The sequence below is a fragment of the Parus major genome, chromosome 19 (genome assembly GCF_001522545.3).
Source record: "Parus major isolate Abel chromosome 19, Parus_major1.1, whole genome shotgun sequence".
In the NCBI taxonomy this organism is placed as follows: domain Eukaryota; kingdom Metazoa; phylum Chordata; class Aves; order Passeriformes; family Paridae; genus Parus; species Parus major.
In genome coordinates this window covers 4413881-4424779 of record NC_031787.1, presented here as the reverse complement: position 1 = coordinate 4424779, position 10899 = coordinate 4413881, and the positions used below count along the sequence as shown (strand labels likewise).

General features: G+C 51.1%; 2 protein-coding genes across 2 annotated transcripts in view; both read right to left on the bottom strand.

Annotated features, from left to right (window-relative positions):
• Positions 1-4436: 4436 nt before the first annotated feature.
• Positions 4437-5370, bottom strand: LOC107212757 (C-C motif chemokine 5-like). The gene is made up of 3 exons (XM_015646355.3): positions 5220-5370; positions 4877-4985; positions 4437-4737 (listed from the first exon to the last, which is right to left on the bottom strand). Exons 1-3 carry the CDS (start codon positions 5290-5292, stop codon positions 4644-4646), a joined length of 276 nt encoding a protein of 91 aa, XP_015501841.1. The 5' UTR covers positions 5293-5370; the 3' UTR covers positions 4437-4643.
• A 4799-nt stretch (positions 5371-10169) lies between these two features.
• Positions 10170-10899, bottom strand: part of LOC107212758 (C-C motif chemokine 4-like) — a 1060-nt gene continuing 330 nt past the window's right edge. Inside the window, exons 2-3 of the mRNA XM_015646356.1 lie at positions 10630-10744; positions 10170-10499 (exon numbers count right to left, since the gene is read on the bottom strand). Of these exons, the coding sequence (XP_015501842.1) occupies positions 10394-10499; positions 10630-10744 (221 nt within the window). The 3' untranslated portion in view covers positions 10170-10393. The remainder of the gene's footprint in view (positions 10500-10629; positions 10745-10899) is intronic.

Here is a 10899-nt window from a genome sequence, read left to right as displayed (position 1 = left end):
GTGGAGAAAGAGGAGCTGGGATGAGCTTGAGAAATGCACAACCACACTTGGAGTCAGGTGTGCTGTGCTCTCGAAGGGAGGCCAGTGCAAAGAGAAGTGCCAGCAGGGTGTTAATTTGCCTAAATCCTGAGTAAATATTTGCAGCAATTAAGTTTTGTGAGTTGGTGCTTCTGCTGCTCACACTCACCTGCAGTATTGACCACAGGATCTGAGACTCTGCTTCAGCTGAGGGCAGTCTGAGGAGCCTGAGCCCTGATTTGCCCCAAGAGAAGACAAATCCACTTTCTAACCAGTGACTGCAGGATTTGCCACCCTGAAGAGTGAGGAATTTCTCAGCTGCCTGGAGCAGCAGGCAGCAGATGGTGCTGCAATGCTGCTCTGCAACAGCTCGGGAAGACCTGGCTGGGAAACCCTCCTTGGGAATCTCTTCCAAGTCCTGTGTTCCCACACTAGCAGGCACTCGCTCCTGCTTTTCCTGGAGTTGAACCTGACATCATTTTTGACAAGGATTCAAAATCTGTGAGCTGTGTGCTCTGGGAAGGGATGATTGCATGAGCAGCTCGGTCCTGTGGGGATGAGCCAGCTCCCCCAGTTGCAAAAAAAAACCAAATCCCCTGATGTTTCTGACACCTCATTGTCATTGTCAGGCTGTGGAAATGGCCTGGGTGGATTTCACCCCTGACTGCCAGGAGTGTATGGAACCCCACAACTCTGGTGCTATGTGATATTTTTATTAATGCTGCTTGAAACAAGCACAGATTTGTTAAATTTGCAGAGCGTGGAGGAATGGTGGTGTGCAGTGCAAAGAGGGTGAGTGAGAGGCCTGAGAATGGGTCACAGGAGTCACTGAACAATTTCATCCTTTGTTTTCCTGCTGGAAAGGACATGATGTTCTCATCTCAAAACAGTGAAAAAATGGGAGAAAAAATCCTGCAGCAGTGAGGAGGTGCTGGGAGATCACCTGGAGAGAGGAGAAGTCTGTTCCTAGAGTGACACAGTGAGTGGAAGTTGAGTCTCCCCAGCTCTGCTTTCACTATTTCTCTGAAAAACCATGTGCTCTAACCCCACGGGCCTCTCCCTTCCCTCAGAAACCTTTAGATGGGAACTGTGTAGATGGGAAGCTCCTCAGGCTGCTCCTGAGCCATGGAAGGCAGCAAATCCTTGGGGACAGCACATCCTCTGCTGGGACCCATCTCTCAAAAACCAGATGATTTTCAGGGTTGACCTGGCCCTGGAATTTGGGCACTATCACACATGTGGCTGAGTCATCCTGATCTTCTCCTGCTCTGGGTGACCAGCAGCAGGATAAGTTCACATCTTGCCTGTTGCAGAATCACCCAACTCCTTCCTCCTTGCAGAAATTCCTGTGTCTGGCGTGTTCCTCTGCTTCTCCCCAGCCCTGTGCCCTCTGAGCCACCCAGGTCTGCTGGATTTTGTACCCAAGGTATTTGCTGGAGGCTGTGTTCTTCCCAGAGCATCCCTGGCACTTGTGTGATGCCTCAGGAGTGAGCATGGAGCTCCAGGCTGGCACCTGCAGTTTGTCATTGTCACCTGAGCCCCCAGCCTGCTGCTCTTGGTGGTGGGGACACAGTCCTGCTGTGGGGACAGCTGTCCTGAGCCCTTGCTTGCAAAAATCACTGTTTTTTCACTCAGCTCTGTGGGCAAAAGCAGGCCCAGAGGCAAAACCTCTGTGTTCTGTTATTTCTGGTTCTCTGCACTGTCTGGACTCTTTCCCACCTTCCTGCAAGGCATTTTTGGGGGTAGCAGGGCCAGCTCTTTGGAGGGGCTGTGGGCACACAGGGGAGCTCACCCTGGGTCTGCACTGAGGCATTTAGCCCAGGGTAAAAAGCAACTTTCACACCAAAAAGCACTTTTAATCAGGAGTGATGCCTCTCCTGGGAGGAGGAAGCTTTGTCATGCTGAATTACACCCAGCAGGCTCCAGCCATGGAGGCTGCAGGAAAAAAGTGGCTCTGAAAAGGATGGGGAAGGGCTGATGGTCACCATTACTCCTGGCTTGGTCCTAAAAGCAAAGCAAAGGTTTGACAGTGTGTCCTGCTGGGGAATTCACAGAGGGAAAAACTGGGAGAAAAGCAGGAGAGAGTGTCCAGAGAGACAGCTTTAGCTGGGATTTGGGAGTGGAGGGATGCTGTGAGTACTGGGATTCACAGATCAGGTGGGAGATAGAAGTAATTCTCCCTAAAATGTGAGTCAGTCTCACATCCTGTGGCTGAAAAGGAAAGGGATCCAAGCAGACCCCAGGATTAGTCTTTTTCTCAGTATATTCGAAAGAGAAATTCCAGAGAAAGGGGAAGTCAAGAGAAAAAGCCTGAAAATTTAAAACAGTGCTATAAAAATCTTTCAACTCAGCAGTGAGGTGGCCCAGGAAGCTCTGAGGGAGTTGATCAGAGATGAGGATGTGGAGGAAACCGAAAGGAGAGAAATAAAGAAATAGAAACCCCTGATGATCCCACAGCAGATTTGGTGTGCCAAAGGACTGCAGTGATGGTGACACATCCCTGGGGATGTGCAGCAAGGCCAGAGAGCTGGGATGGGCACACACAGGGAATGGGGAGAGTAAAAGGTTGGAACCACAGAATTAATTCAGCCCTGGGGAGCTGAAACAACAAGGGGTCAGCTTAGGGAATGGGGGTGCCTGCACCACCAGAGGTTGCCTCAGCTCTGCTCCTTCAGAGCACAGAAAGAGGGGTGTTCGAGGTGGGAGTGTCCAAAAAGGATATTCTGGAGGAAATTTGGCAGAAGTGCTGTTATTCTGTGGTTCCAGACTGAGGGGTTGAGCTGAGCCAGTTTTAGGGTGAAGCAAAAAACCCAAAACTCCTACCAAAACCCCAAAACCACTGAAACCACCTCCAAGGCTGGAGAGGAACGAGTGGATCTGGTGCTTTTCCTGGGAAGGAGAGCAGTTTGCTGGTGGTGGGACAGCCTTGGAGAGCGCTGGATTCCACAGCAGCCCTTTTCCAAAGGGACACTTTGGAAAACAGGGCTCTGGGAACAGACTCTTGTCAAGACAATCCAGTTCACCCTGGGAAGGAGCCTCAGCTCCAGTCTGGATGGTTTGTGGGAGGTGCTGGTGGGGCTTGGTTTTCATCTTGGGTCAGAAACCTGCATGAGATCCTTACAACACCCCTGTGCAAAGCTGATTTCCCCTCTGTTGGTATTCCCAGGCAGCTTCCAGCCTGTCTGGTGCCTTCACATGGATCAACCCCTCATTTTTCAACCCAAACCTTTTGCATTTAACCCTTTTCATGTTGTTTAACCTCAGATGTGTGCCGAGGGATTTTCCCTGCCCCAGACATTCCCAGCTCCCAAGCTGGGTGAGTGGCTGTTCCTGTTATCCCTGTCCCCACCTGCAGGATCCTGCTCTGCGCTGCCTTGGAGCCCTCCTCCTTCCCCCAAGGTCGTTCAGATCCTTTTGTGTGATGTCCTGGCCTGCTCTAGATTGATGATCCCATCTGGTTTTGCCTCGTCAGCACATTTCCCCTGCCTTCTCCTGCTTTGTGTGCCAAGGTCATTAATGCAAATGTCAAGCAGGATATTTTTTGAGGCAGGAACTCAAGGAACTGTGTGGGTAAGCCCCTCTGAGTGTGACACAGCCCCTTTCAGCTGAAGCAATTACCATGCCCCTTTCAGGCAGCTCTTGACCAAATTTACTTTTCGTATGCCAGTCACATCTTCTCTGCCTTTGCTCGTAATTTACTATCTGGCCTTAATTCAAGTGTCTTCCTGAAGCCCAGATGAGTGAAATCTGCTGCATTTCCTTCCCCACAAATACCTCTGAACTTACAGAAGGCAGCTATCAGGTGTGGTATTTAAAACATGTCAGGATGATAAGTCCAAACAAAACCAGTTTCAATTATATCAATGTGCCTGTTAATGAAGAGTTGGGTGGCACAGAAATTTGGGTGCTGTGTCCTGGATGGGTGCCCTGTTTGGGTGACAAACTGGCTGCTGGTGTCACCAGTGGTGTGGGACAGCAGAGCTTGGGGAGGATCTGCAGCTCAATTTTATTTATTTAAATTTTTTTTAGATATTTGCTGATGGATTCAACATGAGAATAATGTTGATTTATGGCACACTGGTGTTTTAGTTGTTCCTAAGTGGTGTTTTCCTTCACCAAGGAGCTGTTGTGAGGCAGCAGGGCCAGGACAGGTGATCCAAGCTGACCAAAGGATTTTCCATCCCAGAGAACATCACAGCCCAACTCTCCTGTGGCACCACAGGTACTTCCTGGGCATTCCCCAAACAAGAGCCAGCACTGGCAGCCCCAGGTGAGACACTGGTGTCACCTCTGGGGACAAACTGGGTGGCACCAGAGCTGGACCCCAGGAACAGCAAACCCAGGGGTCCCTGTGGTCCCTTCTCCCACCTTGGTGCAAGGAGGCATCCAAGCTGACCCCTCATTAACAGACACACAGATATGATTGAAATAATCTTTATTTTAGCATATTATTCTGACATCATTTAAATAACTTTTGTGCTTAGAAAAAGAATATTTAGTTTAACTTAAATAAGTTAAATAAAATAATTTTCCCCGTTGAGGAAGGCTGGGGGTCAAATCCTCTCAGTTGTGCCTGAGGCTGGAAGCTGTGCAGGGGTGGGATCGTGGCTGTCAGCAGGGAAGGCTCAGTTTTCCTGGTTCTGGAAGTGCTTCAGGAGCTCCTGCACCCATGGTGCCCGTGGATCTGCACACGCCTTCTTGTTCTTCTTGGTGACCACACTGCCGGGACAAAGCCTGCCTTCAGCTGCTGGGCTGGGGCCCTGGGAGCTGAGTCCCCTGTGTGTCCCCTGTGTGTCCCCTGTGTGTCCCCTGTGTGTCCCCACGTCCCCCCACACCCCTGGCAGTGCTGGGTACTCACATCACGCCCCGCTGCGTGCAGGAGCTGCTGGTGATGAAGACGGACTGGACGCGGTGCCGAGGGATGGGCTGCCTCTGGTAGCTGAAGCAGCAGGTGCTGGGGACACCATCTGTGAGGGCAGGGGACAGACACACGGCCCTGGTGAGACCCCAGCTGCAGCACAGCCTCTGCCTCCTCCAGGGATTTGCCATCTCCTGCCACATCCCCTGGCAGTGCCCCCTCCAGGAACCCCCCCAGCTCCAAACCTGCATCCCCCAGTGTGGCACAGAGCCCTCCCAAACATCCCCACGGCCACCAAGGTCCCCCTGATGGGGCTGGGACCCTGCAGCGAGGCTGGACTCACCGAGGTGACCCTCAGATGGGGAGCAGGTGGCCAGGAGGAGCAGAGTGACCAGGGTGGCTGCCAGGACCTTCATGGTGCTGAATGTTCTGTCAGAGGAGCTGTCAGGGGAGGCTGCAGGACTCTCTCTGTGGCCTCTGGGGCTGTGCTCTCCTTTTATCCCCATCCGAGGGGAGGGTGCAGGGTTTCAAAGAAAGAAAGTGAGGGCATCATACTGGGGAAATTATGTCAGGATCACCCAGTTTCGCTGAGCTGGAAAAGACGAGGAAACCGCAGAAGGGGAAGCGCCGGCCACGAGGCTGCGGCTTTGGAGATGCTCTTTGGGTGCCTGATGCTCCCAAACTGTGTCAGGGCTGTGGAGCAGCCCTGGGGATGAAATAATCCAGCTCAGGCACCCTGGCATGGACACGGCCAGGAGACTGATGCCAACTTCTCCCTGGGTTTGCCACAAATTCCCCTTCTCACCCTGCTCCACCACGAGGATCCAGAGTGAGGACCACAACCACTGATAACACCAGCTCCTGCTTGGACTGGGAAAATCATGAGGGAATGAGGTTGTGTTGAGCTAGAAGTCGCTGTGGGTCTCACATCTGTCCCTTTTTGCTGGTGATTGATCAAAAGAACAATTTCCTTACTGGAAAGGCTGTGGAGACACGGAGTCCCTGCAGGTGCAGGGCCTGGACTCTGGTGCCTTGATCCAGCAGCCTGCCCTGCCACCCTCCCTGTCCCCTGGCTGAATTTACACCTCTCTGAGGGTTTCAGTTTTGGCTGCAGCCTCTCAACGCTCAAGTTGTTGCAATAATTGCTTGCCCACTCCTTCCCAAGCAGCATCATTTAATCTGATTTAATCTCTCCTGGTTTAGCCCCAGAAACAAAACCCCCTCTGTCAGGGACAGCATTATGAGCAGGAGCCAGAGGAAGGAGAGGATCCTGCTGGTACCCACTGGGATCAGCTCCTTGCAGATAAAATCTCCAGGAAACTGGAGAGTGACTGTAAAAGGGCAGCATTTACAATGCCAGAGGGTAATTCCCAAACCCCCCCTCCTCTGCTGCACGCCCAGACAGCGTGAGCTGCCAAAATCACTCCTTCCTCCATTTATTTTGCTTTTCCCAGCCTTTTCCTGATGCTGCCACAGGCGTTTTGCAGTTACCATGCAAACCCCAGCTTCCCCTGGCCTTGCTGCTGACCCTGCCTTGGCTGTGACTAATTCCTGACTGATTCAAGGGAAAAGTCCAGCAGCCCAAAATGCTGAGCCATGGCAGTGCCTGTGCTCCCAGCCCCACTTCTTGTCCAGCAAAGCTTCCCCAGCCTCAGGGTCATGGGAGAATCTGTGGGACAGAGGTGGGGATGGCTGCAAATCATCTCCTGGGGTTCTTCAGGAGGAGCTGGCCAGTTCTGATCTGCCCTTGGGCTGGTGGAAGAACAGGTCCAGCTGTTCCAGCCCTTTCTCCAGCTCCCAATTTTCAGTTATTTCTGTTTCAGCTGCTCTGGGAATGGGGTTACAAACGAATAAATAAATAAATCCTTTGGATTTAACAATAACCCGTGTCTCTGGTGCCTTTTTTCCAACCTGGAAATGTAACTCAAGAACATTTTAGTAAGGAGGTAATGTAAAAGTGGATTTTTCTTTGAATGCCTTCAGGAGCAGTTATAAAAAGGTGTCTACAAAAGCCCACACCCCAGGGGTGAGCACACTTTTTATTAGTTTTAGGAAATTAGCATAATTGATAAAAATTAGGAGAACAAGCGGTGATGCAGTTTCTCTTCAGGTCAAGCCTTTTTTCTGGAGTTCCTCCCTCTGCTCTAGCTGTATTTTATCCATGGAAATGTATCTGGAAGAGTTGTTCTCAGCCTTGGGTCCCTGGAAGAACCGAGAGAGCGCTGGGGCCTTGGAGCTCTGGATCTTGTTTTGTCTTTCTGCCTAGGGAGAGGCCATGGAAAATTCCTGGGATAATCAGCCACTAATGCAGTGGGTGACACAGAGTTACAAATGTGAATGTAAATGTGAGGAATGCAGAGAACATGTAAAAGAGGAAAAGGCAAAGCCCAAAAGGCATCGTCTCCCTCTGTGGCGGCTCAGGAAGGCTTGGAAAGTTCACCTGCTGTAAATGCTCCTGCTTGTCACATGTCCCTGGATGCACAAAGGCAGAAGGAAGGGACTCAGATCCCTAAACTAATGCACATCTGCATGAGTTCACTCTGTTTTTCTGCCCTGCTGGCTGCAGAGACACCGAGGGGTTTCTCTAGGCTCAAAGCACCCTCTGTGAGCACAGGAATCCCAAGCTCAGCCAGTGGAAGCTTTTTGTGTTTTTGTGATCCTCTCTGCCTGTAAACCCCACATGTCCCACAGAGATTTCCCCACACCTCTGCCCTGGAATTGTGGCACCTCTCTGCCCTCATTCAACCACAGGAATGACATCCTGAGCCATCCAAACCAATCCCTGGGCTGGGATTTTTTATGGAGAGAGCAGCCCTGAGCCAGGGATGGAGCTTGAGCTTCCAAGCCCTGAGTTTGGCTTGGAACAGAGGGAAAAGGGGCAGGATGGGCCAGAGAGCAGCACTGGGGGACAAAAAGAACCAGGAGTGTGGTGAGGAATATCCCACAGCCAGAAAAGGCTGGAAGCTGAGACCAGGGCACTGTGGGCACTGCAGTTTCCAGAGGGTGACTCGTCATCCGGCAGGAACCACGGAAAATCTCACCATTAATAGACTATTTCTGATGGAAAAGGCAAAAATATTTCCTCTTTGCTGCAGAAGTGACCAGCCAAACTTTCAGTTCTCCATTCAGCTGAGGGCCGGATGGGACTTCTTACTGGATGCTGATGAAATACTTTCCATTGTGACTGGAATCGAGGATATTACTGTGAATTGCACAAAAGTGCAGCTCAGCAAGAGCTGGGAGTTTGCCTTTAATTCTGTTTAAGGAATTAGATATAAGGAACTGATATAAAGGGAGAGTAAAGAAATGACTCGTGGTTTTATTTCTCCTGCCATGGAACACCTCTGAATGCACATTTCAATGCAGCAGAGGAACACAAATTTGAGGGGCAGGAAACACAGGGAAACTTCAGCTTTACAAATGCAAAATTGAGAAACTAAAGAGAGAAAAAAGCAGTTAGTTAGGGAGGGGAGTAAAGAGCCAAAGGTGCCACTTCTTTTTGTCTTGTTTGGTTATGGTTGAATACTCAATACCACCAAAATTTTGTGCACCCAGGAGAGAAGAGGGAAAAGAAAACAAATAAGGAAGGATGAGGCAGTTGAGGCAGGTGCAGCCAAAAACAAAAGGCTCCAAAGATTCTCATAAATTCCTCCTGAGCCAGGCTGTGGCTGCCTCACCCCCAGGACAAACTTACACGGGGTGGGTGAGGTTCAGTGGGGAGCAAACACGGCACTGCTCTGGAATAATCTGATGGTTTTGGCACTGCCTTTGCACGAGTATCCCAAAGAAAAGGAGGGAATTAAGGCTAAAACCCCCTCAGCCCTTGGGGCTGTGCAGAGACACCGTCCCTGACTGAGGGGGAGCAGCAGGGACAGTGTGGGGCCAGAGCAGACCCCAAATTTGCTCAGTCCCAGGCTGAGGAACCTCTCCCTTAGGGAGAAATAAGGGATAAGAGGAGAATCACAGAGTATTCCTGAGCTGGAAGGGATCCACAAGGATAATCAAGTCCAACTGCTGACCCTGAGGCAGAGGGATGCCCTGGGCACCCCTGTCAGGAGAGGGGCAGCACCAAAGGGATCAGAGCAAGCTCTGCCTTCCCCGAGGCAGGAACCCACAGCAGGAAGAAATGAAAGTCACTGCCAGCACCTCAATCCCGTGCCAGTGCAGAGGAAACCACTGGGGTTATGCAACATCCCTCTGGGAAGTGACACTCATTGATTAAAATTATGCAAAGAGCTCCTGTGGCTGGGGGTTGTGAGGAGAGCACAGGGCAGCCTCATGAGCTGTCCCTGACCCTCCTGGGTGTGTGTGTGTGGTTTTGTGGCACTAATTCTGTAATTCAAAGCAGAGTTCCTACACCAGGCCTGCTGGTGGATTTGTAATTCAGATTTCCAAATGTTCCTTCCCTCTCTGAGGATCTCCCCCTAACCCAGGACAGGTTTTCTGTGGTTCTGTATCAGAGTCAGAGAGGCTTCTGCACCAGACTGAGAGGAAAAATGGTGAGGAAAGGAACAACCTCTCCCAGGCAGGAGGCTGCAGCACACCTGGCATTCCAGAAAATCCCAAGGGGATTAGTGGGGGATTCTGTCCAGGGACAGGGAGGTGATTTGGGACTGCAGCCACCCTCCCCAGCACTACCAGAGCCACAGGGACACTGGGCTGGTGGCTCCCAGCCCCACCCTTGCTGATCTTTCATCCCTGAGTCATTCAGTGCTTCCATCCCCTGGCACCTCTGTGTGGGCTCCAAATCGGGGTCAGCGTGCTCGGGGTGAATGTGGAGGGGGATCCCCAAAGATGTGTCACCTGGGGATGCCATTTGGTGCTGGGTTGGACTTGACCTTAAAAGTATTTTTCTTAATTCTTCTATGATTTAGAGAACCTATATACATATATATATATATACACACACACACACACATATACATACATACATACATATATACACACATATATACATATATATACACACACATATATATATTTACATACATACATACATACATACATATATATAATATAATATATATATAAAAATAAAGATATATATATATATATATATATATATAAATAAATAAATAAATAAATATATATATATAAAATATTATATGTGTTGTCCCTCTGGTTCTTCTGCAAAGCCCTCCTGGATTTGGTTTGGCCCCATTCACCCCTGGACATCCTGACAGAGACCTGGCTGAGGCTCCAGCTCGTCCTGGCTCCTTGCTGATCCCAACACCTGGGCAGGAAAGCCGGCAGCAGGACCTGCCCAGTCCCAAGAGACTCTCACAGACAGATGTTTGAGTGTGGGACTCGCTTTTAATTCTGTTCTACAAAAAACAAGCGTGGTGTTCTACAAAAAACCCCCTTCACTCCCCGGCTGCTGCAGCCTCCCCACGGACCACAGAGGGTCTGGGCTCTCCATCCCACCGGCACAGGGAGGTGGTGAGGGTCATCGTGATGGGGAGGGTGTCCCTTGTGAGCTGCTCCATCCAAAAGTGTCCCCTCTTGGCGCTGTCCCCGCTAGCTGGGGATGGAGAAGGAGCTGACTTGGAAGCTCTGCTGGTACCTCTTGACCCACGCCCTGCTGGCCTGAGTGCAGATCTCCTTCCCATTCCTCACCCTGAAGCTGGGGCACAGGAAAGCTGAGGTCAGTGGGGACAGTTCCTCAGTTCCTGAGGGGCTCAGGGGGTCGGGATTGGACCCACCAAAGCCAGGGAAGGGGTGTGTCAGGATCCAGGGGGGTTTGGGGTACTCACATCACAGCCTGGTGTGGGCACTCGGGGCTGGTGGGGTAACAGGCCACCACGTTGTCCCTCTTGATCCTTCTCGTCTGGAAGTTGAAGCAGCACTTGTCCGGCATGGCTGGAGCTCCTGGGGGACAGCACAAGCCTGGCTTAGCCTGGAGACCCCCAGACCCTCCTCAGCCCTTCTGCCACAGCAATGGCAGCTCTTTGGGGACATCCCCCTGCACCCTGTGCATGAAACAAACCTGACCCTACAGCCCTGGGATCTGTCCCTGTGACCCA

What these genes read in the sequence shown, in the direction of transcription:
- LOC107212757 (XM_015646355.3), bottom strand. Translation starts at nt 5,292, where the DNA reads ATGAAGGTCCTGGCAGCCACCCTGGTCACTCTGCTCCTCCTGGCCACC. An exon ending in CCCATCTGAGGGTCACCTCG is followed by an intron (nt 4,986 to 5,219) that starts GTGAGTCCAGCC and finishes CTGCCCTCACAG; the next exon opens with ATGGTGTCCCCAGCACCTGC. An exon ending in TGCACGCAGCGGGGCGTGAT is followed by an intron (nt 4,738 to 4,876) that starts GTGAGTACCCAG and finishes TTGTCCCGGCAG; the next exon opens with TGTGGTCACCAAGAAGAACA.